Source organism: Osmerus eperlanus, chromosome 13 (assembly GCF_963692335.1).
Source record: "Osmerus eperlanus chromosome 13, fOsmEpe2.1, whole genome shotgun sequence".
NCBI classification, from domain to species: Eukaryota; Metazoa; Chordata; class Actinopteri; order Osmeriformes; family Osmeridae; genus Osmerus; species Osmerus eperlanus.
In genome coordinates, this window is record NC_085030.1 from 17,072,364 (window position 1) to 17,097,715 (window position 25,352).

General features: G+C 54.0%; 1 protein-coding gene across 1 annotated transcript in view; it reads right to left on the reverse strand.

Moving 5' to 3' along the window:
* Window positions 1–316: 316 nt before the first annotated feature.
* Window positions 317–25,352, reverse strand: part of limch1b (LIM and calponin homology domains 1b) — a 74,027-nt gene continuing 48,991 nt past the window's right edge. Inside the window, exons 7-30 of the mRNA XM_062477201.1 lie at window positions 24,737–24,935; window positions 20,340–20,595; window positions 18,631–18,885; window positions 16,849–17,184; window positions 15,231–15,266; window positions 13,438–13,564; window positions 13,103–13,260; window positions 12,294–12,768; window positions 9,396–9,641; window positions 8,935–9,013; window positions 8,547–8,671; window positions 8,358–8,451; window positions 7,807–7,881; window positions 7,181–7,206; window positions 6,018–6,131; window positions 4,567–4,659; window positions 4,395–4,441; window positions 3,974–4,091; window positions 3,665–3,756; window positions 3,343–3,537; window positions 2,906–2,998; window positions 2,444–2,552; window positions 1,419–1,521; window positions 317–1,101 (exon numbers count right to left, since the gene is read on the reverse strand). Of these exons, the coding sequence (XP_062333185.1) occupies window positions 1,076–1,101; window positions 1,419–1,521; window positions 2,444–2,552; window positions 2,906–2,998; window positions 3,343–3,537; window positions 3,665–3,756; window positions 3,974–4,091; window positions 4,395–4,441; window positions 4,567–4,659; window positions 6,018–6,131; window positions 7,181–7,206; window positions 7,807–7,881; window positions 8,358–8,451; window positions 8,547–8,671; window positions 8,935–9,013; window positions 9,396–9,641; window positions 12,294–12,768; window positions 13,103–13,260; window positions 13,438–13,564; window positions 15,231–15,266; window positions 16,849–17,184; window positions 18,631–18,885; window positions 20,340–20,595; window positions 24,737–24,935 (3,477 nt within the window). The 3' untranslated portion in view covers window positions 317–1,075. The remainder of the gene's footprint in view (window positions 1,102–1,418; window positions 1,522–2,443; window positions 2,553–2,905; window positions 2,999–3,342; window positions 3,538–3,664; window positions 3,757–3,973; window positions 4,092–4,394; window positions 4,442–4,566; window positions 4,660–6,017; window positions 6,132–7,180; window positions 7,207–7,806; window positions 7,882–8,357; window positions 8,452–8,546; window positions 8,672–8,934; window positions 9,014–9,395; window positions 9,642–12,293; window positions 12,769–13,102; window positions 13,261–13,437; window positions 13,565–15,230; window positions 15,267–16,848; window positions 17,185–18,630; window positions 18,886–20,339; window positions 20,596–24,736; window positions 24,936–25,352) is intronic.

The window sequence follows — 25,352 nt, forward strand, 5'->3', positions numbered from 1 at the left end:
GGATTGACACCGACATTTGGTTACCTTCCGAGGCTTAACAGACCATTGCGTGTGCAATCACCTGCTTTCCTAAGGCACGTGTTTCATGACATTTCAAGCTTGAAAATCTTTTAGGAAATCGGAGGAGAAACCGCACGGTTTGATGGCAGCTAACTGCGCACACAAACTCGCTTACAAAACTGACCTCCCTCTTCAAGCGCAACTTGAGTAGGCCTACTGTCCATGCATCAAGTCAGGTTATTGCCCTAAATCAAGTACATATAACTTTTGTAAGCAAATATTTGTTCAGAGGAAATCAATTAATAATAAACGAAAGCATGGCGCTGCTGGGGCAAAGTGCATGTTATTTTAATCTACGATCAATCTACAAGCATGTATTTTTTTAATAGCATTTAGGCCTAAGAAATCAAGAAGAAAACATAAGAGCTACCGAAAAAATATTCAAGGCAGCATTATCATTTAAGCTCCAAAATTCAATCCATCTGTGGACAAAAAAAAAATCATTACTAGGAGAAAAAGTAATTAAAATGGAATTTACTTCCATTACACAATTTGAATTAAGGACGATCTAACCCTTTATCGACCAAACAAGAATCTTTAACTATTAGTTAACAAACGAAAGACTCAAACGTTGCGTCCTGGATACCAGAGATTAATTAATTCCAAGAAAGAGTTTCCTTACACCTATGTTTTTGTACGTTTTTCAGGGGACTTTGGTGTTTTCATTTTCTAGACAGTTTTGAGGTGAAAGAGATGGACGTCTGAACAGCATCCAACCTCCAATTCAAAATGGCCGCCCTCTTCGAAAGATCTTGCGGTTGCACTAGACAAAAGGTATACATTCTGCGCTGCAATCGTGATCATTCAGGAACAACAATATCCACAGGGTCAAATCAGATTAGATGCACATCACTTTACATGCCAGTCCTTTTGTGGCCTTTAATGTAGTGGGTGGGGTGTGGGATGTGGACGAGGTTGTGATCTCAGACTGGGCTTGGAGGAACACAGACTCTGGTGGTCATCAGGAGGGAAGGAGACCTCTGGGATCCATGTGCTTCAGGACCAGATCACGTCGTCACAATGTGGTGGGCTGACCTGCAGCTGGAGAGAAAGATGGAATCAGAGAGTGAGTGTTTGGTGTAGTCACCTCATGTCTGGAACCTTTCAGAGGGGACAGGTGGAGTCACAGGGCTCTCTCCATAAAGGAGGAGATATTTACTACTAATACAGGCCATGCTGACATGCAGTAAAAATACATTTTAATATTGATGTTTATTTCTCAGAGAGGCATAGAGGGAGCAAATATCACTTCTCAGAATGAGTGTACATACTGTATATATTTGTGTGTGTGTATACTGTATGTGTGTGTATATATAAATATATGTATGCGTGTGCGCACGCGTAGTCCCTCTACTCACAGCGAGAGCGGATGTAGCACTGGTGGCAGTTGAGGAGCCCGTTCCTGATCCTCACATCTGTCCCTGTGCTGGTATCCCCCAACTGGCCCTTACACACCCCACACTGGGGGGGGGGGGGGCATACAGAGAGAGGGAGGGGAAGAGAGAGAGAGAAACAGAAGAGAGAGAGGGAGGGGAAGAGAGAGAGAGAAACAGAAGAGAGTGAGGGAGGGGAAGAGAGAGAGAGAAACAGAAGAGAGAGAGGGAGGGGAAGAGAGAGAGAGAAACAGAAGAGAGAGAGGGAGGGGAAGAGAGAGAGAGAAACAGAAGAGAGTGAGGGAGGGGAAGAGAGAGAGAGAAACAGAAGAGAGAGAGGGAGGGGAAGAGAGAGAGAGAAACAGAAGAGAGAGAGGGAGGGGAAGAGAGAGAGAGAAACAGAAGAGAGAGAGGGAGGGGAAGAGAGAGAGAGAAACAGAAGAGAGAGAGGGAGGGGAAGAGAGAGAGAGAAACAGAAGAGAGAGAGGGAGGGGAAGAGAGAGAGAGAAACAGAAGAGAGAGAGGGAGGGGAAGAGAGAGAGAGAAACAGAAGAGAGTGAGGGAGGGGAAGAGAGAGAAACAGAAGAGAGAGAGGGAGGGGAAGAGAGAGAGAGAAACAGAAGAGAGAGAGGGAGGGGAAGAGAGAGAGAGAAACAGAAGAGAGAGAGGGAGGGGAAGAGAGAGAGAGAAACAGAAGAGAGAGAGGGAGGGGAAGAGAGAGAGAGAAACAGAAGAGAGAGAGGGAGGGGAAGAGAGAGAGAGAAACAGAAGAGAGAGAGGGAGGGGAAGAGAGAGAGAGAAACAGAAGAGAGAGGGAGGGGAAGAGAGAGAGAGAGAAACAGAAGAGAGAGAGGGAGGGGAAGAGAGAGGAACAAGTTGATGCCTTGGCAACATTGTTATTGTGACATTCATGCCAAAAACAGATTAAATGAATTTGAACAAAGAGAATATAGAAATATCTAAAGTGGTGTGCTTTCCATGTCCCTCCTAGTCCTCCAGGGGGCGCTGACCTTAAAGCACTGGATGTGGAAGAAGAGGCTGAGGGTCTCTATGATCATGGCCGCCCCCTTGCCCAGCGGGAGACCACAGCTGGAGCACAGCTTCTTCCCACTGACTGACCTGCAAACATACGTGTTCTTTATTGTCCGCAAAGGGAAACTAATTTTGCTTAGGTCAGTATCATAAAAACAGATAAGTCAATACATAAATCAAATAAACTCCACAGAGCAAAACAGGATGACACAGGCAGGTGAGGTGCGGACCTCAAGCATCGAAGGCAGAGGGGAACATTTAAAAGATGACCAACAGGACAACAATGACTTCAAAGCAAGTGGTCGTGGGTTCAAATCCCCCCCCACCCCCAAGTACGTCGCTTTGGATACAAGCGTTTGCTAAACGAACATATTATCATCGTGAACACACCGCTCAAAAATGAGCAGTGTGCCCCCCTCCCCGGTGGCAGCGGTGAGTACCTGCTGGGAGACGGGGGCTGCGTGTCTGAGGATGAGGGTGAGGGTGTGGGTGACTTGGATGGACTGGGCTCCACCTTCTCAACAGAAGCACACCTACAGGTGGAGAGCAACATGCAACATGACAGCAGCCCAGCAATACGCTCGCTGAGAAGGCACATCTGCCATCTAGTGGTGGTCTGTGTTCAGGTCAAAACTCAACTGGAGATGGAAGGCATGAAACAACAATAAATCTATTCCCGGCCGTGCCAACTGATGTTGTGTCCTTGGGCAAGGCACTTCACCCTACTTGCCTCGGGGGAATGTCCCTGTACTTACTGTAAGTCGCTCTGGATAAGAGCGTCTTCTAAATGACTAAATGTAAAATGTAATGTAAAACAAATCAGTGTCAAAACGTGTGGATGATACAGGGGATATAATCTGTGAGTAGACACACACACCTTCTGTCTCCATTTGATCGGCTGGGCTTGGTGCAGTCCAGCGAGACCTCTTGCTGTTTCCTGTTAGGGGTCTTGGGCTGGGGCTGGGGCTGGGGTTGGGGCTGGGGTTGGGGCTGGGGTTGGGGCTGGGGCCTCTGGCCGTTCTGCAGGTCCTGCATAATCATCTCCGACTGGCTGCTGTTCTGACTGAACGACCTGGGGAGGTGAGAGGGATCTCATTTCAGGTGTAAAAAAGACAAATACACACACTTTAAAATGCAAAACTGGATTTCAAGTCATGAGAGTGGTTAAAGACAGGAAGTTCCTCCATCTTTAGACTGACCCCTTTCCTGTTCTCATGCTCTCGTCCGCAGTGCTGATGTCACTGCTCCTGCCGTCTCTCCTCCTCCACTCCACGCTGTCGAGACTGCCAGTCTGGAGGGAGGGAGGGGGGGGGAGAGAGAGGGAGAGAAGAAGAGAGGGATAGAAGAGATGGAAGGAGAGACAAGAGGAAGAAAGACAGTGTGAAAGAGAGAGAAGAACAGGGAGAGAGAGGGACAGATAAGGAAAGGTCCAGCTCCTGGTCCCTGGTCCGTAGAGATAGTATAATATGATAATGGCGTAATGGTTGATGCGTGACTTGTGATCTCACCGGCGGTCCTTCCAGCAGCTCCTGCTTTCCCTCCCAGTCAGCCAGCGACCGGACGAGGGGGCCCTGGGGGTCAGAGGAGGAGGACAGCTGCCCCATGCTGGGGGGGGGCAGGGAGGAGAGGGAAGAGGGCATGGAGGAGGGGAGGGGGGGCATGGAGGAGAGGGAAGAGGGCATGGAGGAGGGGAGGGGGGGCAGGGAGGAGGGGAGCGGGGGCAGGGAGGAGGGGAGGGGGGGCATGGAGGAGAGGGAAGAGGGCATGGAGGAGGGGGAAGAGGGCAGGGAGGAGGGGAGGGGGGGCAGGGAGGAGGGGAGGGGGGGCAGGGAGGAGGGGAGGGGGGGCAGGGAGGAGGGGAGCGGGGGCAGGGAGGAGGGGAGGGGGGGCAGGCAGAATGCGAGTGGAGGCAGGGAGGAGGGGAGGGGGGAGAGGGGGGTAAGGGGGGCTACAGTCTCCTCTAGTATCCTCTGCTCCTGTGGGTGGAGGGGAGAGAGAGAGAGGGGCAGTCAGTGTATGTAGACAAATACACACACAACAACAAGGATTCGCTTCAAAGCAAATGTACACTGCTTCCTCCCACACCATGCCAGCCCCTCACCTCCTGATGGTGCCTCCTCTCATCCTCCTCCACCTCCCTCTGGGCCGTCTCCCACTCCTGCTTCAGCTTCTCCTGCTCCCGCTCATACTTCTCCTGTCAGCACGGCCACACACACACACACACACACGCGCACACACACACACACACACTGTACAGTGTCTGGAGGCAGGGAGTCTGGGAGGTGGTACGGTCTTCACACACACAGGACAGGACTGAGAGACTGTCCTCGTATAGAGACGACAGATCAGACAACGGTGACCATGCGAGGAGGAGGAGCAGCATGCAGGGATGAGGAAGAGGTGAGAGGAGAAGGGAGGTAGGAGGGGAGGAAGAGGTGAAGGAGATCCATGCATCAGCCATTCAACTGAGGTTGTGTCTCAGTCTCCTGCTGCATACTAGCCCCTACCCACCCTGTCTCACCTCCTGAGTGAGTACTAGCCCGTACCCACCCTGTCTCACCTCCTGAGTGAGTACTAGCCCCTACCCACCCTGTCTCACCTCCTGAGTGAGTACTAGCCCGTACCCACCCTTCAGGAAATGAGGAAAGGAGACAGGGAAAGATGGCCGCCAGAGTCTTGTGAGATGCACCATGTGAAGGGAGGTGGAGGAGGCCAGCGAGAGGGGGTGGCAGCAGCAGGGGGTGTACCGGGAGTGTGTGACTGACCTATCTAGGCTCACTTTCACTGCTCAGTGCTTCCATCTGGTGGGCAGAGTGAGGTGCAGGCAGGACAGGCTGATGCTAGCGTAGCGTGATGCTAGCAGGGAGCAGCCAAGCTTGGGTTAACGTGTTTACCGTCCTTAGAGGGGAGTCTTTTCACTGTGTTTATCAAACATGCAGATGCTGGCTTTAGCATGCTGGAGCTCAGCTAGCTGTGATTAGCGGGGATGAGCAGCAACTGCTTTGTGTGGGTTGGGGCAGTAGCATGCTAGCATGCTAGCACGCTAGCACGCTCAAGCTCCTATCATCTGTGATGACACAGCACACAGGATAACAGCCTTCTGTCTGAGGCTCAGGTTGTGTTCGTGAACAAGCCCACTCTCACTCTAAGGTGTTCTGGAAGCACAATGCTGGCCCACACTAGCCCAGGTCATGGAGGGGTCACCTGCAGCATGCCTGCCCAGACTAACCCAGGTCACCGTGGGGTCACTGTGGGGCCTTTGCAAGGTTGCGGGGGGTCTGGGGGGTGGGTACCTGCAGCATGCCTGCCCAGACTAACCCAGGTCACCGTGGGGTCACTGTGGGGCCTTTGCAAGGTTGCGGGGGGTCTGGGGGGTGGGTACCTGCAGCATGCCTGCCCAGACTAACCCAGGTCACCGTGGGGTCACTGTGGGGCCTTTGCAAGGTTGCGGGGGGTCTGGGGGGTGGGTACCTGCAGCATGCCTGCCCAGACTAACCCAGGTCACCGTGGGGTCACCGTGGGGCCTTTGCGGGGGGTCTGGGGGGTGGGTACCTGCAGCATGCGCTCCTGCTCTCTCTGCCAGCTCTCCTGACGCCTCCTCTCTTCCTCAGGGTCCCGCGACCAGCGGCCTGGACGCGTCGCCAGGGGCAACCCGGGGGCTGCCGTCTGACAGGACCCCGCACACACACACACACACACACAGACAAGCACACACACAGACAGGCACACACAGACAGGCACACACACACACAGACAGGCACACACACACAGACAGGCACACACACACAGACAGGCACACACACACACACACAGAAGCATGTACGTACATGCACACCCACCACACAGAAAGATGATTCACACGCAAGCAGGAAACAGAGGAGACAGAAACAGTTGGTCTGGCAGCACTACTCGCTCACTAGCCCTACAAACCCTACTGGGGAGAGAGGAGAGAGAGAGGAAGGGGAGAGAGAGAGGAAGGGGAGAGAGTGAGGAAGGGGATAGAGAGAGGAAGGGGAGAGAGAGAGGAAGGGGAGAGAGAGAGGAAGGGGAGAGAGAGAGGAAGGGGAGAAAGAGAGGAAGGGGAGAGAGAGAGGAAGGGGAGAGAGTGAGGAAGGGGAGAGAGAGAGGAAGGGGAGAGAGTGAGGAAGGGGAGAGAGTGAGGAAGGGGAGAGAGAGTGGAAGGGGAGAGAGTGAGGAAGGGGAGAGAGTGAGGAAGGGGAGAGAGTGAGGAAGGGGAGAGAGAGAGGAAGGGGAGAGAGTGAGGAAGGGGAGAGAGAGAGGAAGGGGAGAGAGTGAGGAAGGGGAGAGAGAGAGGAAGGGGAAAGAGTGAGGAAGGGGAGAGAGTGAGGAAGGGGAGAGAGAGAGGAAGGGGAGAGAGAGGAAGGGGAGAGAGTGAGGAGGTGAAGGGAGACGAGAGAGAAAGAGGTATATGGGGACTTCCTACATCATCCCCCTGTGGTCGAGTCGATCATTACATCATTACATCAAAACATGAACTTGTGTGTTTAATGACCAATGAAAGCTTGTCCTGATAAGCCCAACGTCACCAACACAAAATAATATAATGAGTAATAAAATATTTAACATTCATTTGTTTTGGTGTGAATGTACATATTGTGTGAAGGATGTAAATGATATGATGCACGTTGACGATATCAACTGGTGTCACCTCCTGAGAACAACTGGTAGCAACCGTAGAAAGAGAAAGGACTCACCTTCCCATGATCCTTCTCTGCTATCTCTGTAACACAGCAACAAGGTAAACAGGAAATCAGCTAGCTGACAGACACCAGATGGACTAAGAGGCAGACAGGGTGACCTGCTGTCTAGGTGACATGTAAAAGCTCTGTGATGGATGGACGGCGGGGGGGGGGGAGGGGGGGGGGGGAGAAAGGAGGAGTTTAGAGAACAGATGACTGGAGGACAAACAGGCAGGGTGGGTTGGGGTAGAGGTGTGAATTACAGAACAAAGTATACAAAATAAATGACAAAAAGTGTCTTGTTGCAGAGCAGGTTTCTGCCTAGTCAGCACACTGACTTGCATGGTCAGAAAGATGCTTTGACAACAACTCAACATTCAGGACTAACGAGGAGAAGTCACTTTGTGTGGAAGAATCCTGTGCATGTGCTCCAAAATGCACAGTTATGTTGATGAAAACAATAAACGCCATAACTACCAAACCATGATGCAAACACACAGGAGTCTGAAAATGAACGATGAAACAAGGATTTGGTTTCCAGAGCTGTTACCCGCCCCTGGGGAAATGCAGGGGGAACCCTGTTCATGAGTGCCCGAGGGGAGGAGTTACAGGTGAGCTCAACCGATCAGTGAGAGCTTTACCTGGAGGGGCGAAGAACTCCCAGCGTAACCTAGGGTTATCGGTTGCCGACGGAGATCTGGCAGTGCTAGCCAGCTCTATAGCAAGAACAAGCAGGAGGGAGGGAGGGAGGGAGGGAGGGAGGGAGGGAGGGAGGGAGGGAGGGAAGGAAGGAAAGATATCAAAAGCAATAACTGGGATGAAAACTGAAAGCAGAAGAGGAATACTTCCGAACCCCAAAATCCCGTTCAAATCACTCCTTTAAACCCCAATCATGTTTCAACAGCCAATCATGTTTCATCCCAGCGCTAGGGTCAGAAGCAAACATGTTTCATCCCAGCGCTAGGGTCAGAAGCAATCATGTTTCATGCCAGCGCTAGGGTCAGAAGCACAGAGGCTTCCCGAAAAGCAGCAAATGTTTGAAAGAGGAAAGAGAGGAAAGAGAGGAGGATGGGGTAGCAGAACAGAGACAGGAGTAGCGCCGCGAGCTAAAGGCTTGAGGAGAGGGAGCAGGGGGATCAGCGGAGTTTGTTGCATCCAGACACAGCAGAGACAGAAGGAAGGCAGCTGTTACCTGTTCCTGGGTCACTGGCAGCAGCAGGTCCTGGACCAGCCAAGACCACAGCCTCCTTCACGCTGCCAGGCTCCTCCGCTACACTCCCCCTGACCTGAGGTCACACACATTAGCCAAATGATGAGAGTTAAGTCAATGATTGTCTCTGGGTGCTTCCTGGTGGTGGTGGTGGTGGTGGGGGGGTCTCACCTGAGAGGTCATTGGTGGGGCTTGCTGTGTGGTGTGCTCTGATTGGACAGAGCAGGTGACAGCTGGGATCTGTCTGGGAGCAGAGATGCTCAAACTAGCCTCCTCCGGCTTCTTCAAAACCGTTTCTGAAAACACAAGGACATCACTTCATACCTGGCGTTATAGAAAGTACAAACAAAATACCACCTTGACATTTATACTTTATAGGATTAATTTAGCTTTCATCCAAAGCAACATTCAAGAAAGCATGTAGAAAGTACCACAGAAGATCAAGGATCAGACGTGCAGAGTTCTAACAGGATTTTCTCCTTTCTACAAGCCGACACTAGAGGTCAGGCAAGCAGCGTGTAAGCCTGGCTGGTAACCTAGGTGACGGATGTGCTCAGACCTGTGGGCGGGACTTGTGTTGGTTCCGCCTCCTTCCTGAGAGGAGCTTCGGTTGGGCTTCCTGCCTCCTCTGGGCCCTGCTGGAACACACACACACACAGGCACGTTTTTTCACACACACACACAACACAACACAAAAAGGATTTGCCTTTTGGAGATTTTTTTTTTTGCCATCTTTTTTTTCAAAACTTTTTTTTCAAACTATTTCTTCAAAAATATATTTTTTCAAAACTCACACACAAAACACTTTTTTTGGGGGAAATCTTTTTAAAATAATTTTTTCAACCTTTTGAAACTTTTAGTTTGAATCCTTTTTACACACCTGTTTTCACACACCACCACGTTTTTTCAACAAAAATAAATACATCTCGTTTCCTTCTGCCTTGCTCCATGGTAGACTAGCTGACGTCTGTTGTGCATGACAAGAAATAATATTGATCTAGCAAGTAAGGAGGGTCTCACCAAGAGCAGAGAGGAGGGCGGAGCCTCGCTGGCGTCGGTCTTGCCGCCGCCCGTCTGGACCTCAGCAGGTGGGGCGGGGCTGTGAGGGGGGGAGGGCGTGGCCGTGGGTGTGGCCGTGGGCGTGGCCGTGGGCGTGGCCGTGGCAGGGGAGGGGTGGAACAGCAGGGGGGAAGGGATGCCATCGCTGTGGGGGGTGATGGAGTCATCAACACCCACATCCCCGTTCACACGCAGCAAGCTGTCCGTCTGAGGGGGTGGGGGGGACACAGGGGGGGACACAGGGGGGGACACAGGGTGGGGGACACAGGGTGGGGGACACAGGGGGGACACAGGGTGGGGGAGACAGGGGGGGGGGGACAGGGTGGGGGAGACAGGGTGGGGGGGACAGGGGGGAGACAGGGTGGGGGAGACAGGGGGGGGGAGACAGGGGGGGGGAGACAGGGTGGGGGGGACAGGGGGGAGACAGGGTGGGGGAGACAGGGGGGGGGAGACAGGGGGGGGGAGACAGGGTGGGGGAGACAGGGGGGGGGAGACAGGGGGGGGGGGACAGGGTGGGGGAGACAGGGTGGGGGGGACAGGGGGGAGACAGGGTGGGGGAGACAGGGGGGGGAGACAGGGTGGGGGGGACAGGGGGGAGACAGGGTGGGGGAGACAGGGGGGGGGAGACAGGGGGGGGGAGACAGGGTGGGGGAGACAGGGGGGGGGAGACAGGGTGGGGGAGACGGGAGGATACAGGGTGGGGGAGACGGGAGGATACAGGGTGGGGGAGACAGGGGGGGACACAGGGTGGGGGAGACAGGGTGGGGGAGACAGGGTGGGGGAGACAGGGTGGGGGAGACAGGGTGGGGGAGACAGGGTGGGGGAGACAGGGTGGGGGAGACAGGGGGGGACACAGGGTGGGGGAGACACTTAATAACTGCCGTCATGAAGGACTGTCGCTATTATTGTAGTACAGATGTAGTACGGATGTAGTACTCTAGTATTATTGTAGTAGAAGCCCACCAACTCTCCAGCCCATCCCTGAAAAGGTGAACTGTTATGATCAGTGACCTGTGCTCTTTTGTAAAAACTCTCTCTTGGAAGTCGCTTTGGATAAAAGCGTCTGCTAAAATGCATAAAATGAAACTCCCATCCCAGCCCCCTGCCCTCATCTGGGCCAGGCAGGCAGGCCCTGGCAGTACGCGGGGCTGGATGAAAGGGTGCTGATGTATGTGTGAGGAGGGGAGAGAGAGCAGTAACTCTAGATGCAGGAGGAAGGCACAGTGAATGGAGGGCCTCGCTGTCTCGCCTCTCCCCCCCCCCTCTCTTCAGTCAGCTGCCTCGCTGCCTCACCTCTTCCCCCCCCCCCCCCCCTCTCTTCAGTCGGCTGTCTTGCTGCCTCGCCTCGCCTCTCCCCCCCCCCCCTCTCTTCAGTCGGCCTGTGCGGGCCTCTTTGTCTGCTGGGAGCCCACTTCACGTTGAGAGAGCCCTCCTCTTCGGCCTCTTATGTCAATACGGAACAGAGGCCTCCATTCAGCCCCCGGACTCCTCAGGCCTTGGCACACACATTCCAGCCCAGAGCTTAGCTCTCTTTCTGCCCCGAATCACCCATGAAGATGGCCTCGCCTCCGGCCGGGACGGTGCTGGAGAGGATCAGGATCCTGGGGTGGGGGGGGGGGGGGGGGCAGAAGGGGACCGTCGCAGCCGACCTCCGAAAATATAAGGTCTGCGGCGATCCTAGGCTGGCGGCTAGGGGGTGGAGGCTAGGGGTGGAAACTGGGGGTTAGAGGCTAGGGGTTAAAAGCTGGATCTCCATGGCTACTTGCTGGTATTCTGATGGCATTTACACAGTCTGGTAGCGGCACACAAGGAGAGCACACTTGACTCCAGGACACAAGTCCTGGAGTCAAGTGGGGAGTCTCCTGGCTACCAGGAGACCAGGAGTCAAGGCTACCAGGAGACCAGGAGTCAAGGCTACCAGGAGACCAGGAGTCAAGGCTACCAGGAGACCAGGAGTCAAGGCTACCAGGAGACCAGGAGTCAAGGCTACCAGGAGACCAGGAGTCAAGGCTACCAGGAGACCAGGAGTCAAGGCTACCAGGAGACCAGGAGTCAAGGCTACCAGGAGACCAGGAGTCAAGGCTACCAGGAGACCAGGAGTCAAGGCTACCAGGAGACCAGGAGTCAAGGCTACCAGGAGACCAGGAGTCAAGGCTACCAGGAGTCAAGGCTACCAGGAGACCAGGAGTCAAGGCTACCAGGAGACCAGGAGTCAAGGCTACCAGGAGACCAGGAGTCAAGGCTACCAGGAGACAAGGAGTCAAGGCTACCAGGAGACCAGGAGTCAGGGCTACCAGAAGACCAGGAGTCAAGGCTACCAGGAGACCAGGAGTCAGGGCTACCAGGAGACCAGGAGTCAGGGCTACCAGGAGACCAGGAGTCAAGGCTACCAGGAGACCAGGAGTCAGGGCTACCAGGAGTCAGGGCTACCAGGAGTCAGGGCTACCAGGAGACCAGGAGTCAAGGCTACCAGGAGACCAGGAGTCAGGGCTACCAGGAGACCAGGAGTCAAGGCTACCAGGAGACCAGGAGTCAGGGCTACCAGGAGACCAGGAGTCAGGGCTACCAGGAGACCAGGAGTCAAGGCTACCAGGAGACCAGGAGTCAGGGCTACCAGGAGACCAGGAGTCAGGGCTACCAGGAGACCAGGAGTCAAGGCTACCAGGAGACCAGGAGTCAGGGCTACCAGGAGTCAGGGCTACCAGGAGACCAGGAGTCAGGGCTACCAGGAGACCAGGAGTCAAGGCTACCAGGAGTCAAGGCTACCAGGAGACCAGGAGTCAGGGCTACCAGGAGACCAGGAGTCAGGGCTACCAGGAGTCAGGGCTACCAGGAGTCAGGGCTACTAGGGGGACTCACCTTGCCCGTGGGGAGGCTGGCCAGCGTGGGCTTGCTCTGGAGGTAAGGCTGGGGCGTCAGCAGAGGCACAGGCTTGGGGGAGAGTGCCCGGGGCAGGGCGCGGCGGTCAGGGGAGCGGATCTGGGGCCGGTGGGCGTCGGCCGGGGCGAAGCCCTCCAGCTGGGCTTCCACCATGGCGGTGAAGCGCGGCGCCGGCAGGGACTGCTGCCTCAGGTACCTGAGGGGGCCGTCGGGGTCATTGGGGGAGGGGGAGAGGGGTGAGGAGACCAGGGAGGGGTCGGCGGGGGAGAGGGGTGAGGAGGCCAGGGAGGGGTCGGCGGAGGTGCTGCGGTCCAGCAGCCTGGGGAGTTGCAGGCGTTCTAGCACCGCCTCGCTGATGGTGAAGCGGAGGGCGTAGCGGTGGAGGACAGACGCAGCCTCCTCGGGGGTGCGGGCACTACGGTACGCCTGGCGAAGCTCATCCTCCCTGCGCTCTCTGAGGGAGGGGGGGAGACAGGAGGAGAGAGAGGAGACAGGAAGAGAGAGGAGACAGGAAGAGAGAGGAGACAGGAAGAGAGAGGGGAGACAGGAGGAAAGAGGAGGATACAGGAGGAAAGAGGAGGAGAGAGGAGACAGGAGGAGAGAGAGATAAGACGAGAGAGAGATGAGAGGAGAGAGAGATGAGAGGAGAGATGAGAGGAGAGAGAGATAAGAGGAGAGAGAGATGAGAGGAGAGATGAGAGGAGAGAGACAGGTGTCATCTTCAGTGCAGGATAAGTGAGGAAAGACAGTGAGTGTGTCCTGTAGTGTGGAGAGCGGTGATGACCTACTTCTCCTCTACGATCTCCCTGTAGGTCTTGATACTCTTCCTCCTCTGGGAGGTGCAGCCTGCTCCTGTCATGAGCTGCTCCATCATCTTCCTCTGCTCCTCCTTCTTGATCAGGTCCTGAGACACACTCCTCCTCCTGCTCTTCCACCTGGCCAGGTCCTACCAGCACCAGAACCAGCCGCAGCCGTGAGGGGGGTGTTCAGAGGGAGGGTGTTCAGAGGGTGTGTGTTCAGAGGGTGTGTGTGTTCAGAGGGTGTGTGTTCAGAGGGTGTGTTCAGAGAGTGTGTGTGTGTTCAGAGAGTGTGTGTTCAGAGTGTGTGTTGCAGCAGCACTCACGTCCTGCCAGTGGTCCTCGTCCTCCTTCATGTGCTGGTACTGCTGGTGGAGGAGCTGGTGGCGGGTCTGGCTGTGGGGCTGCAGCATAGCATCCTCCTCACAGCGCATGTCTATCATGCTCACACTCCTGACACAGACACACACACACACAGACGCACGCAGACACACACACGCAGATAGATTTAGTGTTAATAAGAAATGGAGAATTCATTTAGTGTTAATAAGAAATGGAGAATTCATTTAGTGTTAATAAGAAATGGAGAATTGATCGTTGATGTCAGAGCAGCTATGCCAGACTGAATGTTAGTGGAGGAGGTGTGCCAGACTGAATGTTAGTGGAGGAGGTGTGCCAGACTGAATGTTAGTGGAGGAGGTGGTTCTGTGGCCTAGCAGGGTCTCCCTCCCAGGACCAGCTCCATCAACACACCTGTTGTCCTTCAAACATCATGAAGCATGTCAGGTGAACAGCTGTTCAGGGCGTCATCACATGCAGTTCTGCCTCAGAGGCAGTGTGCCTCAGAGGCAGTGTGCCACAGAGGCAGTGTGCCTCAGAGGCAGTGTGCCACAGAGGCAGTGTGCCTCAGAGGCAGTGTGCCACAGAGGCAGTGTGCCTCAGAGGCAGTGTGCCACAGAGGCAGTGTGCCTCAGAGGCAGTGTGCCACAGAGGCAGTGTGCCACAGAGGCAGTGTGCCTCAGAGGCAGTGTGCCACAGAGGCAGTGTGCCTCAGAGGCAGTGTGCCACAGAGGCAGTGTGCCACAGAGGCAGTGTGCCTCAGAGGCAGTGTGCCACAGAGGCAGTGTGCCACAGAGGCAGTGTGCCACAGAGGCAGTGTGCCTCAGAGGCAGTGTGCCACAGAGGCAGTGTGCCTCAGAGGCAGTGTGCCTCAGAGGCAGTGTGCCACAGAGGCAGTGTGCCTCAGAGGCAGGCCTGAGGCTGCTGCTCAACACAAACCTGAGCTCATCTAACTTCATCTACACACAGGCTTGTTCAGAGGGCTCTGTCGGAGAGCCACACAGTGTGTGTGTGTGAGTGCCGAGCACATCTGTCTGTGTGTGTGTGTGAGTGTGTGTGTGTGTGTGTGTGTGAGTGTGTGTGAGTGTGTGTGTGTGAGTGTGGGTGTGTGTGTGTGTGTGTGTGTGTGAGTGTGTGTGAGAAGTTCATGCTCATCCCCCCCAGGCTGGTTAGACAGGTGGGTGGTAAACAGGAAGTTGCCAGCAGGGGACGTCCTCCTGGACATGCTCTGGACCCCCCCCCCCCCCCCCTCCTCGGGGCAGGGGGGGGGGGGGGGGCATGCAGAGGAAGAGCAGCTCAGCTGTCCTAGCAGAGATCATTCTCAAGCCCTCCAGCATCGCTAGGGACTGGATGGGTGTCAGCAGCATGACCGCCATCACTACTGGCAGCCCTCGTTTCCCCCCCCCCTGTGATGTAGTCAACATGGCCGCCATCCCTACTGAGAGGAGAGACACGATGGCTTCCAGCAGTGATGTGTGTCTTACGGCTGACACCCGTCAAGTCTGTAGAGGTCAGAGGCTTTGTGTGAGGGAAGGAGAAGGATTTCCAGCTGGACAGGTGTGTGAGGTTTAGCAGTGCTGGGTCAGGCTGTGTGTGTGTGTGTGAGAGGAGTTTAGTAATGCTGTGTGTGTGTGAGGAGTTTTAGCAGTGTTGTGTATGTGTGTGTTTGTGAGTGAGTAGCAGTGCTGGGTTGGGCTGTGTGTGTGTGAGTGTGTGTGTGTGTGTGTGTGTGTGTGTGTGTGTGTGTAGCTGGGCCTCTGGGTAACAAAGCAGCACTTACTCTGGGTCATCTGACACACTAGATCTGAAGCTGCATCTACAGAAGCAGGTGGAGAGAAACACACACACTAATGAGCACCAGGAACACACGCACACACACACAACACACACCAGCACAACACACACACACACACACAACACACTCCACATGAGAATATGACAGGATGGAACAGTGTTAAGCTGGCGGAGACATCTCTGGTGATAACTAGCGTGAATAGATGTTGCCGAGGATGTTTTTGAGAACATTCATGAACAACGTATAGAGACAGCTTATCAATAATTCATGGATGACTCACAAACGATTATGTTTGTATAGGAGGAGGGGGATGTACTAGGTAAATGATGCTTTCTTCATTTTGACAGAAGGTGGCGCTCTAACCAAAACACAGCCAGTTCGGCACAAGCAGGAGCACAGCGCTAGCATTCAGACCCCACTGCAGCACATGGAGACGATCACACGACACAGCTGAAGCTGAACCATCCAGAAAAGCATGCATCTTTTATTAGCCAGTGCTAGCCCGACTTCGAAGCTGGGGGGGTTAATCATCTCCCAAGACCACAATACCCCAACTGGAGGTTTGGGTTGAGCCATCACATCGATGCAGACCTGTCTAGAGCTGGTTCCTCTGGACGGGAGGGGCTGGCAGTGAGAGTGCGGCTCCTAGCCTGGCTGAGCCCCCCCCCCCCACACACACACGAAGGAGAAACCTTGACAAGAGAGCTCGGACTAAACCAAAACAACATACATCGTTTTTATGGCCTGTATATTTGTCGCAAAGTCGTAAAACAAAAGCAAAGGGCACCATTTCCTGTAAACCAGGATCATCTCTATGTCGGTGGATGAATGCACATGTTCTCATACAAGAATAAACCTGTGTGCATGCAGCCATGCACTGCCAGATATGAACACTTTCTGACCTCAAACCTTCTTTGGGAAATATTTAATAGAGCTCCCCCTGACCCAAGCCCCTGACCCCAGCCCCTGACCCCAGCCCCTGACCCCAGCCCCTGACCCCAGCCCCTGACCCTAGCCCCTGACCCCAGCCCCTGACCCCAGCCCCTGACCCCAGCCCCTGACCCTAGCCCCTGACCCCAGACCAGGGTAGATCCTACTATCGAAGGGCACCATGCTGGGTCTTCAGAACATGCTGAAAAACCTCTATTCTAAACACCCAGTACAGGCGATGGCCTGTATGTGATCATGCAGTAACAGACAGTACAGGACGTGGCCTGTGTGTGATCATGCAGTAACAGACAGTACAGGACGTGGCCTGTGTGTGATCATGCAGTAACAGACAGTACAGGACGGTGGCCTGTGTGTGATCATGCAGTAACAGACAGTACAGGACGGTGGCCTGTGTGTGATCATGCAGTAACAGACAGTACAGGACGGTGGCCTGTGTGTGATCATGCAGTAACAGACAGCAGCCTTCTCTCCTGAGGCCTCCTGCACACTGAGCCATACCACAGCCAGGATGCTCTCATCAGTCATCAAGGCTGCATGCTCAGGGTGGCTACACTTCTCCTAGTGCATGATGGGTAGTTCCCCTCGGTAGATCTCCTAAAGAGGTCATCCAATCAGGTTGTTCAGAGGCACCGGTGTCGATGGGCGGGCTCACGTTGGAGGAAGATCCTCGTCCAACCAGGAAGGCCGTCTCTGTGGTTTGTCGCTCTCACTCAACGCCCTCCCAGTACGGCGGCTCTGATTGGTCAGAACGATGGTAGTGGTTGCCGTGGCCGCAGGGACAGGGAGGAAGTGGGTGGGGCCGTGTTTGGGAGAGCCAAGGGCACGGCGAGCCCACATGTCATCTGGCGAAACCACGCCCCCCTTCTTAGGCCCCGCCCCCACCTCCTGAGGAAACATCCTGGTTGTGTCCTGGGTGGTCACCATGGAGAAGCTGGTTGTCAGCGACGACGGGCGGTGAAGTTCCTCAGAGCAGGAGCGGGTGGGGCTACTGCTGAGACAGCGAGCTGGTTATCACTGGTTATCACTGGTACTGGTTATCACTGGTTATCGCTGGTACTGGTTATCACTGGTGCTGGTTATCAATTGTACTAGTTATCCTTATTGGCTATACCAAGTACTGGTTATCACTGGTGCTGGTTATCAATTGTACTAGTTATCCTTATTGGCTATACCAAGTACTGGTTATCCCTACTGGATATCAATTATACTGGTTCTCTCTGCTGGTTATCATTAGTGCTGGGTCTCCCTACTGGCTATTCCACTGTTGGTTGTAACTGGCCCAGACAGGCCCAGCGAGACCCAGCGAGGCCCAGAGAGGCCCAGCGAGGCCCAGCGAGGCCCAACGAGGCCCAGCGAGGCCCAGCGAGGCCCAACGAGGCCCAGCAAGGCCCAGCGAGGGTCTGGGTCACACAGACCTCTCATTTCCTCCATCCTGAGGATGGTCACATGCCTCTCCTCTCACTCCGTCTGCATGTGTGTGTGTTGTTCCAGGGACAGGGTGTGTCAGTGTGTCTAGGTTCAGTGTGTGTGTGTGTGTGTGTGGTGTGTGAGGGCCAAGAAGGTTTTGTCACACAAAAGCGAGCTGTTTCCACTCTAAACTCCTTTTCAAGGCCACAAAACAAACATCTTTTTCCCTAAGTCTAGTTGGACCAGAGAGGGAGGCTGGGTAGAGCTACTCCACATTTTAAAATATGTGAACTTGTACATCTCAGACATTTCCTTTTCAGCAGAAACAACTGCCAAACACAGCGAGACGTTCCAGGGACCACATACGACGACAAACTCAAGCTGAGGAACTGAAAAAGACAACCAAGGCAATTAACAACCCAGGCTCTTCACAGGCCATGTCAGTCCTCCACACACACACACACACGATGACCCCAGACCCTGCCCCTCAGCAGACCCTGGGCACACACACCAAGCCCCCCCGCCGCCCCCCACTCAACCCCAGACAGTCTGGGTTTGGCTTTCATACGAGGAGGGAGAAGCTGTGGATCCAACAAAAGCACGGAGCTCCAGGGAGGCCTGCTCTGAGAGCGGCACCCCAGAATCACTACTGGAACCCAGATACAGAGTCTAGTCCCCAGCCCTGCAGCAGCCAGGGTCAACACAGATGGGGGGGTTGAATCCAACATGGAACCAAATACACAGAGATTAGGATCGACCAGGCCTGTCTGGAGAAGCAGGCAAAGTTCAGCATTTTAAAATCATTAGTTTAATCTGGGACTGTTGGAAGGATCATCATGGTGTGTCGTGATTGAGGGAAGGATCGTGATGTGAGAGAGAGGGCAGGGTTTTTACTGAACACTGTTAGAGAGGAAGGGTGGGAGGGAGGAAAGGTGGAAAGGGTTTTAATTTTGGTGCGATTGTACTGTTGGGGATTTGTGGGGGGTGAGGGGTGACAGAGCGGGGTGAGGGGCGGAGGGATCTGCACCTGTGCTCTGCGGTGACGCTCAGCTGCATGGCGGAGCAGGGGTCTGGGCTGGTCTGGGGCTCGCTGACCCTCCTCACGCCAGACACCGACCAACAAGCTCTGGACGGAGCCAGACTCCCTTCATCCTCCCTCCTCCTCTCCTCCTCAGGTTCCTGTGGCTGGTTCTGGGGTTGGGGGGGGGGGGCTTGGGTTTCTGGAGAGGAGGGAGTAGCAGGGGCTACGGGGGGTTCCTCTAAAGCAGGGCTCTCGTTTGGACTGTTACATCACACACACACACACACACACACACACCCACCGTCACAACACTCAAAGGATGGCACATTCACACATGTCCAAGGCAAGATACACAGACAACACAGTGTTATGAAGGTGATTAAGGGACGACCAAACACACATCCATGGACCATGACAGGAAGTGGAGAAAAAACAGGAAGGAGGAAAAACAAACAAAACATGATGATAATGAATGGATATGCAGGGATCTGCACGATGCTGGTATGACAGGAGTGGAACTTCATGATTACACTCATTCTCGGGTGTTCAAGTTCAGATCAGGCCAATCACACACAAACACACTCACACCTATAGCCACAAACACACACGTACACAGGCAAACACACAACTAATACACACAAACGCTGAACACTGCCAAATCTGTACCAACAGTGACTCTAAGAAGCCTTCTAAGAATCTAACTTGTTTTCTTCTCTACTTGTAGTCCTCCACTGGAGTGTTGCCTGCAAGGAAGAGTATTGGCTAACTCCAGTACATTTCATTCCAAACGAATTGAACATGAATAAAGAGCTAAAACAAATAAAAAGACACTGATGAGTCCTAGACCGTCACACTTTCATCCCCCGCTTGTGTCTATTTCGCAGTTTCTCCTCGTTACTGGATTTCGATTGGGCCTCGACGCCGGCCAATGAAAACACACATCTGGTCTCGATCAGCCCCTCCTCTTCGTGCCACTACTGTACCAGAAAAACCCCTCTCCCCTCTCTCCCATCTCCTCTCCCCTCTCTCCCTCTCTCCCTCTCTCCCTCTCCTCCCCCCCTCTCCTAGCAAGCATGTTCCACATCAGACATGCACACAACCCCAGGCATCTCCTTCATTTGGGGAATTACAGGAAGGAAAATTGGCTTGTGCTAGGTGTTTTCTAAAGTGCTGTGTCAAATCTAAGCGAATGAAAACACTCCGAGATATGGAGAGAAGTAGTCCATCACTACATTCAGACAGTTGCAGGAAAGAATAACTGTTCAGAGTTTGTTTTGCCTCGATGGTAATAGCATAGAAATAGCCATTAGCGTTTAGTGGATTGATGGCCCTTTAGCTGCCATTCGCCACAGCTAATAAAAACACAAAGCTAACAAGCTACCAACGAGCGTGTCAGGAATTCTGTCTCTGCGTAAATAAACCAAATCATCAACATGTGAACTCCAGCTCTTCTGATGGATCTTCATCAAGGAGCTTGTCTAGAAAGAGAAATCCACTGGCTCAGATCCCTCCCTTGTTCGATCACACATGCTTTTCTCTATTAAATCATTGTTTTATTGATACATAAAACAATCAAGCCCACGGGCATGGACCTGCCATTAATCGTAGATCCGTCGCTAGATCAGAAGCGCGAGACAAATGAAGGCACGTTGAAATGAGAGACAAGATGGTCTGAAGTCAGCACCGTTTCCCCGGTGGCTTCCTCTGCTGCTCACCTGAAGGGTCTGTCGCCCCCTATGGGGGAGGTGGCGGTGCTCCAGCTCTTGCGGCCGCCCTCCTCACGGTCGGCCCTCCGCCTGCGGAGCGGCGTCGGGACATAGCCGCTCTGGTTGCTCTTGTTGGGCAGGTACTGGTTGAAAGGCATGGCGGCTCGGGGCTCGCTGACCGAGGTGCGGCGAGCCAGCATGTCGTCCTTGCGCACGTCCGGGAGCTTCCTGTGGGGGGCGTCCGACTCTGAGTCACTGCCGCGGCCTGTAGGGGGGGGGGGGGGGGTGAACCACAAGGTCAGAGCCATGACCTACGGTGCCTACTATACCTGTAAGGATCCTTGTTTTCATCATACCGTTCTGAAGCTGTCAGACAATTTGGGTCAGTGTTCACAGAGCATGAGAGAAAATAGAAAGAGAGAGAGACAGGGGGGAGAGAGAGAGGGAGGAAGAGAGAGACGGAAGAGAGAGACGGGGGGAGAGAGAGAGACAGGGGGAGAGAGGAAGAGAGAGAGAGAGAGAGAGAGAGAGGAAGAGAGAGAGAGAGAGGAAGAGAGAGAGGGGAAGAGAGAGAGAGAGGAAGAGAGAGAGAGAGAGGGGAAGAGAGGAAGAGAGAGAGAGAGAGAGAGAGAGAGAGAGAGAGAGAGAGAGAGAGGAAGAGAGAGGAAGAGAGAGGAAGAGAGAGGAAGAGAGAGAGAGAGAGAGAGAGAGAGAGAGAGAGGAGAGAGAGAGAGAGAGAGAGAGAGAATGCTTGTCCTCTCCTATTCCTGTCTCTTTCACAAAGCAGCATTTATGTAAAGTGTGTATGTGTTGATCTACAGAACTACAGAACTCTTCCCCTCACAAAAGAGGGATCTCAAATGTCTCTTTTACACGGAATTAAAATCTCTCGTGTCCTCTAATTATATGTGGGTACAACTGAGTTTGAGCTGAATAGTTTTGGCAGTGCAGAGAAAGGCCATTTTCATAAGCATGGAAACCTTGGTGAACATTTTATGTGTTGAGTTCTGATTGAGCGTCCTTGTTGGACGTAACCAAGCCTTCCTGTCATTGGCTGATCCTTAGTCAGCATTTCCTGTTTTCCTATCAGCTGTGTGTGGTGACTCAAACTGGCCCAAAGTCTGTTTTATCTTTAGGTATCAGACCAGGCTGTGGCGGTGGTTGGGAACATTCCCTCTGGTGTTCAAGTTCAGACCAAAGAGAGAGAGAGACAGAGAGAGAGAGAGAGAGAGAGAGAGAGAGAGAGAGAGAGAGAGAAACCTCTGGTGTTCAAGTTCAGATCAGGAGAATCTCATTCAAACACACACTGACGGTGTAGAAGGAGAGTTCCTCTGCCTGTCTGCCTGTCTGCCTGTCTGCCTGTCTGCCTGTCTGCCTGTCTGCCTGTCTGCCTGTCTGCCTGTCTGCCAGCCTGTCTGCCAGCCTGTCTGCCAGCCTGTCTGTCTGCCTGTCTGCCTGCCTGTCTGTCTGCCTGTCTGCCTGTCTGCCTGTCTGCCTGTCTGTCTGTCTGTCTGTCTGCCTGTCTGCCTGTCTGCCTGTCTGCCTGTCTGCCTGTCTGCCTGTCTGCCTGTCTGCCAGCCTGTCTGTCTGCCTGTCTGCCATCTCCACTTGCCTCCAAACAATAACAAGCCCTCAGCGCCGCTGAAACACACATTTGGTGACGAGCGTTGTAACCTTTTACGAGCCACCATAACAAGTTAAGATGCCTCCATAACAAGTTAAGATGTCACAATGAAGCATAGTGCAGCAATCAGCAGCTCTCTATGGTCAACTTGTGGCCACGGTGGCATTATAAAAAAAAACATTAAAAAAATGTTCTGCCATTTTTGTCTTGTTTGTGGGACATAAATATTCTTCCCAGCCGTTTAAACAGCTTTAAACGTTTTAACAGTTTCCATGTCGGCCTCCAACATTCAACCTTCATCATGGCGTCAAACATAACATGCTTTCATCAGGAACTGTCCCTGGTGGTTTTCGTGGAGTGTGTTTCAGGTCTTCAGCGAGGCAGTGAGGCTCCACTGGGTGATGAGCCAGTCTCTTCTCCCTGAGGCTCCACTGGGTGATGAGCCAGTCTCTTCTCCCTGAGGCTGCACTGGGTGATGAGCCAGTCTCTTCTCCCTGAGGCTGCACTGGGTGATGAGCCAGTCTCTTCTCCCTGAGGCTGCACTGGGTGATGAGCCAGTCTCTTCTCCCTGAGGCTGCACTGGGTGATGAGCCAGTCTCTTCTCCCTGAGGCTCCACTGGGTGATGAGCCAGTCTCTTCTCCCTGAGGCTCCACTGGGTGATGAGCCAGTCTCTTCTCCCTGAGGCTGCACTGGGTGATGAGCCAGTCTCTTCTCCCTGAGGCTGCACTGGGTGATGAGCCAGTCTCTTCTCCCTGAGGCTGCACTGGGTGATGAGCCAGTCTCTTCTCCCTGAGGCTGCACTGGGTGATGAGCCAGTCTCTTCTCCCTGAGGCTGCACTGGGTGATGAGCCAGTCTCTTCTCCCTGAGGCTCCACTGGGTGATGAGCCAGTCTCTTCTCCCTGAGGCTGCACTGGGTGATGAGCCAGTCTCTTCTCCCTGAGGCTGCACTGGGTGATGAGCCAGTCTCTTCTCCCTGAGGCTGCACTGGGTGATGAGCCAGTCTCTTCTCCCTGAGGCTGCACTGGGTGATGAGCCAGTCTCTTCTCCCTGAGGCTGCACTGGGTGATGAGCCAGTCTCTTCTCCCTGAGGCTGCACTGGGTGATGAGCCAGTCTCTTCTCCCTGAGGCTGCACGTGACTCAATACCAGAGGCTGCATGAGGACAGCATCTAGTTCCCTAATGACAGATGGAGAAACACACACTGTGTTTCTGTGTGTGTGTGGGTGTGTGTGTGTGTGTGTGTGGGTGAGAGAGATATAGGTTGCGTGTGTGCATGAGAGACCCTGTGTGTGTGGGTATGTGTGTGTGAGAGAGAGAGAGTGAGAGTGAGTGAGAGAGAGTGAGTGAGAGATTGTGTGTGTGTGGTCATTTCAGGGCTGTGGTCACGGCTCACTTGTGGCTCACTGCTGACCAATCAGGCTCTTTAACGGCCCTTGACGGCCAATCAGAAGGCTTTACCGTTGGCCTTACGAGAGCTTCTATTGGCATTGTTAGCCTCGCTGGAAAACAAATAAATGCTATTTGTGTTTTCCCTTCGGTGGGTTTGCTGGAGAGCGTGTGTTGTGGTGACGATGACAGACGAGACGTCTCTGCTCTCACAGGGCTGCTCCTGACCAACCTGACCTGCTGCTCTCACAGGAGCAACCAGCCTGACCTGCTGCAGGGCACAGGACTGCTCCTGACCAGCCTGACCTGCTGCAGGGCACAGGACTGCTCCTGACCAGCCTGACCTGCTGCTCTCACAGGACTGCTCCTGACCAGCCTGACCTGCTGCTCTCACAGGACTGCTCCTGATCAGCCTGACCTGCTGCTCTCACAGGACTGCTCCTGATCAGCCTGACCTGCTGCTCTCACAGGACTGCTCCTGATCAGCCTGACCTGCTGCTCTCACAGGACTGCTCCTGATCAGCCTGACCTGCTGCTCTCACAGGACTGCTCCTGACCAGCCTGACCTGATGCTCTCACAGGACTGCTCCTGATCAGCCTGACCTGCTGCAGGGCACAGGTCTGCTCCTGACCAGCCTGACCTGCTGCAGGGCACAGGAGCGTTTCAGCTACCTCATACAGCCCAGCGCAGTCACACAGCTAGCTGAGAGAGGAGAGAGAGGAGAGAGAGGAGAGAGAGGAGGGAGACTCTTCTGATTAGTGTGTGTGTGCACGTTCACTAAACACCTTGGCATTAGCGTAGATCAAATTCCCTTTCCAGTTCCGAGCAGAACACTCACTGGACTCGTCCTTTCAGCTGCTGCTGTGTTGATCAACATCACAGACTCACACAGAGGGCAGAGCAATACTCTCCGGAACACTGAGTAACCATCCATCACCCCCCCCCCCCACACACACACACACACGTCAATCCAGCTCATCTCCTTTCCATCCCGTCACCTGCTCTGACTGGAATGGGCTCCGTTTCCCCTGAACACACACACCTTCACTCAACACAAGTCCCTTTTAAGGGTGCCTTCAAAAGGCTTGTAACCCATGGTAACGGGCTGAAACAGTCGAGAGGAGCAACACAGACCGTTCTTTGTCCAGATGTCAGAGACGGCGCTGCCAGATGATGTCATCGATGTGGGACACGATGGTCGTCAACACCGCCCATCTGATCCCACCAAGATCTGACTACAGACTCAACTGACCTGATTAAAAAATCTGACCAGATGAAAAACGGACCTGAGACAACAGCAAATCCTTTCCACCATTCCACCTTTTTCTTCTACAGAGCAAATTGTCAGTTCGAACCAAACAAAACCCTTCAGTGGAAGGAGGGCGTGTCCTACCATCGCTGCTCCCGCGGGCGACCAGGGCGTCCGGCGAGGGGGTGTGTGGGGAGCGAGAGCCCAGCGAGTCCAGGCTGTCGAAGGAGTCGTCGCGGGCGTGGCGCGGCGGGGAGAGAGAGTCGCTCCGCTCAGAGTCCCAGCAGTCCACGTAGCCACTGTCCCTCACACTGCAGCGGGGGCTCTCCAGTTCCTCCCCCTCCTGGAGGGGACCATACACACACACACCACACACACACACACACACCACACACACCACACACACACACACCCACACACACACACACCACACACCACACACACACACCCCACACACACCCCACACACCATACACACACCCCACACACACACACACACCATACACACACCCCACACACACAGACACACACGCACCCCACACACACACACACACACACAGACACACACCACACACACACACCATACACACACACACACAGACATGGTACACAACAATTAAAATATCTCACCGTTAACCTCATACAATCCTCCAGGGTAGAAGAGCTGAACACACCTGCTCACTACCTCTCTCTCTCTCTACCTCTCTCTTATATCCAGGTGTGGCTCTACCTCTCTCGCCCTCAGGGCTCCAGTACTGGTC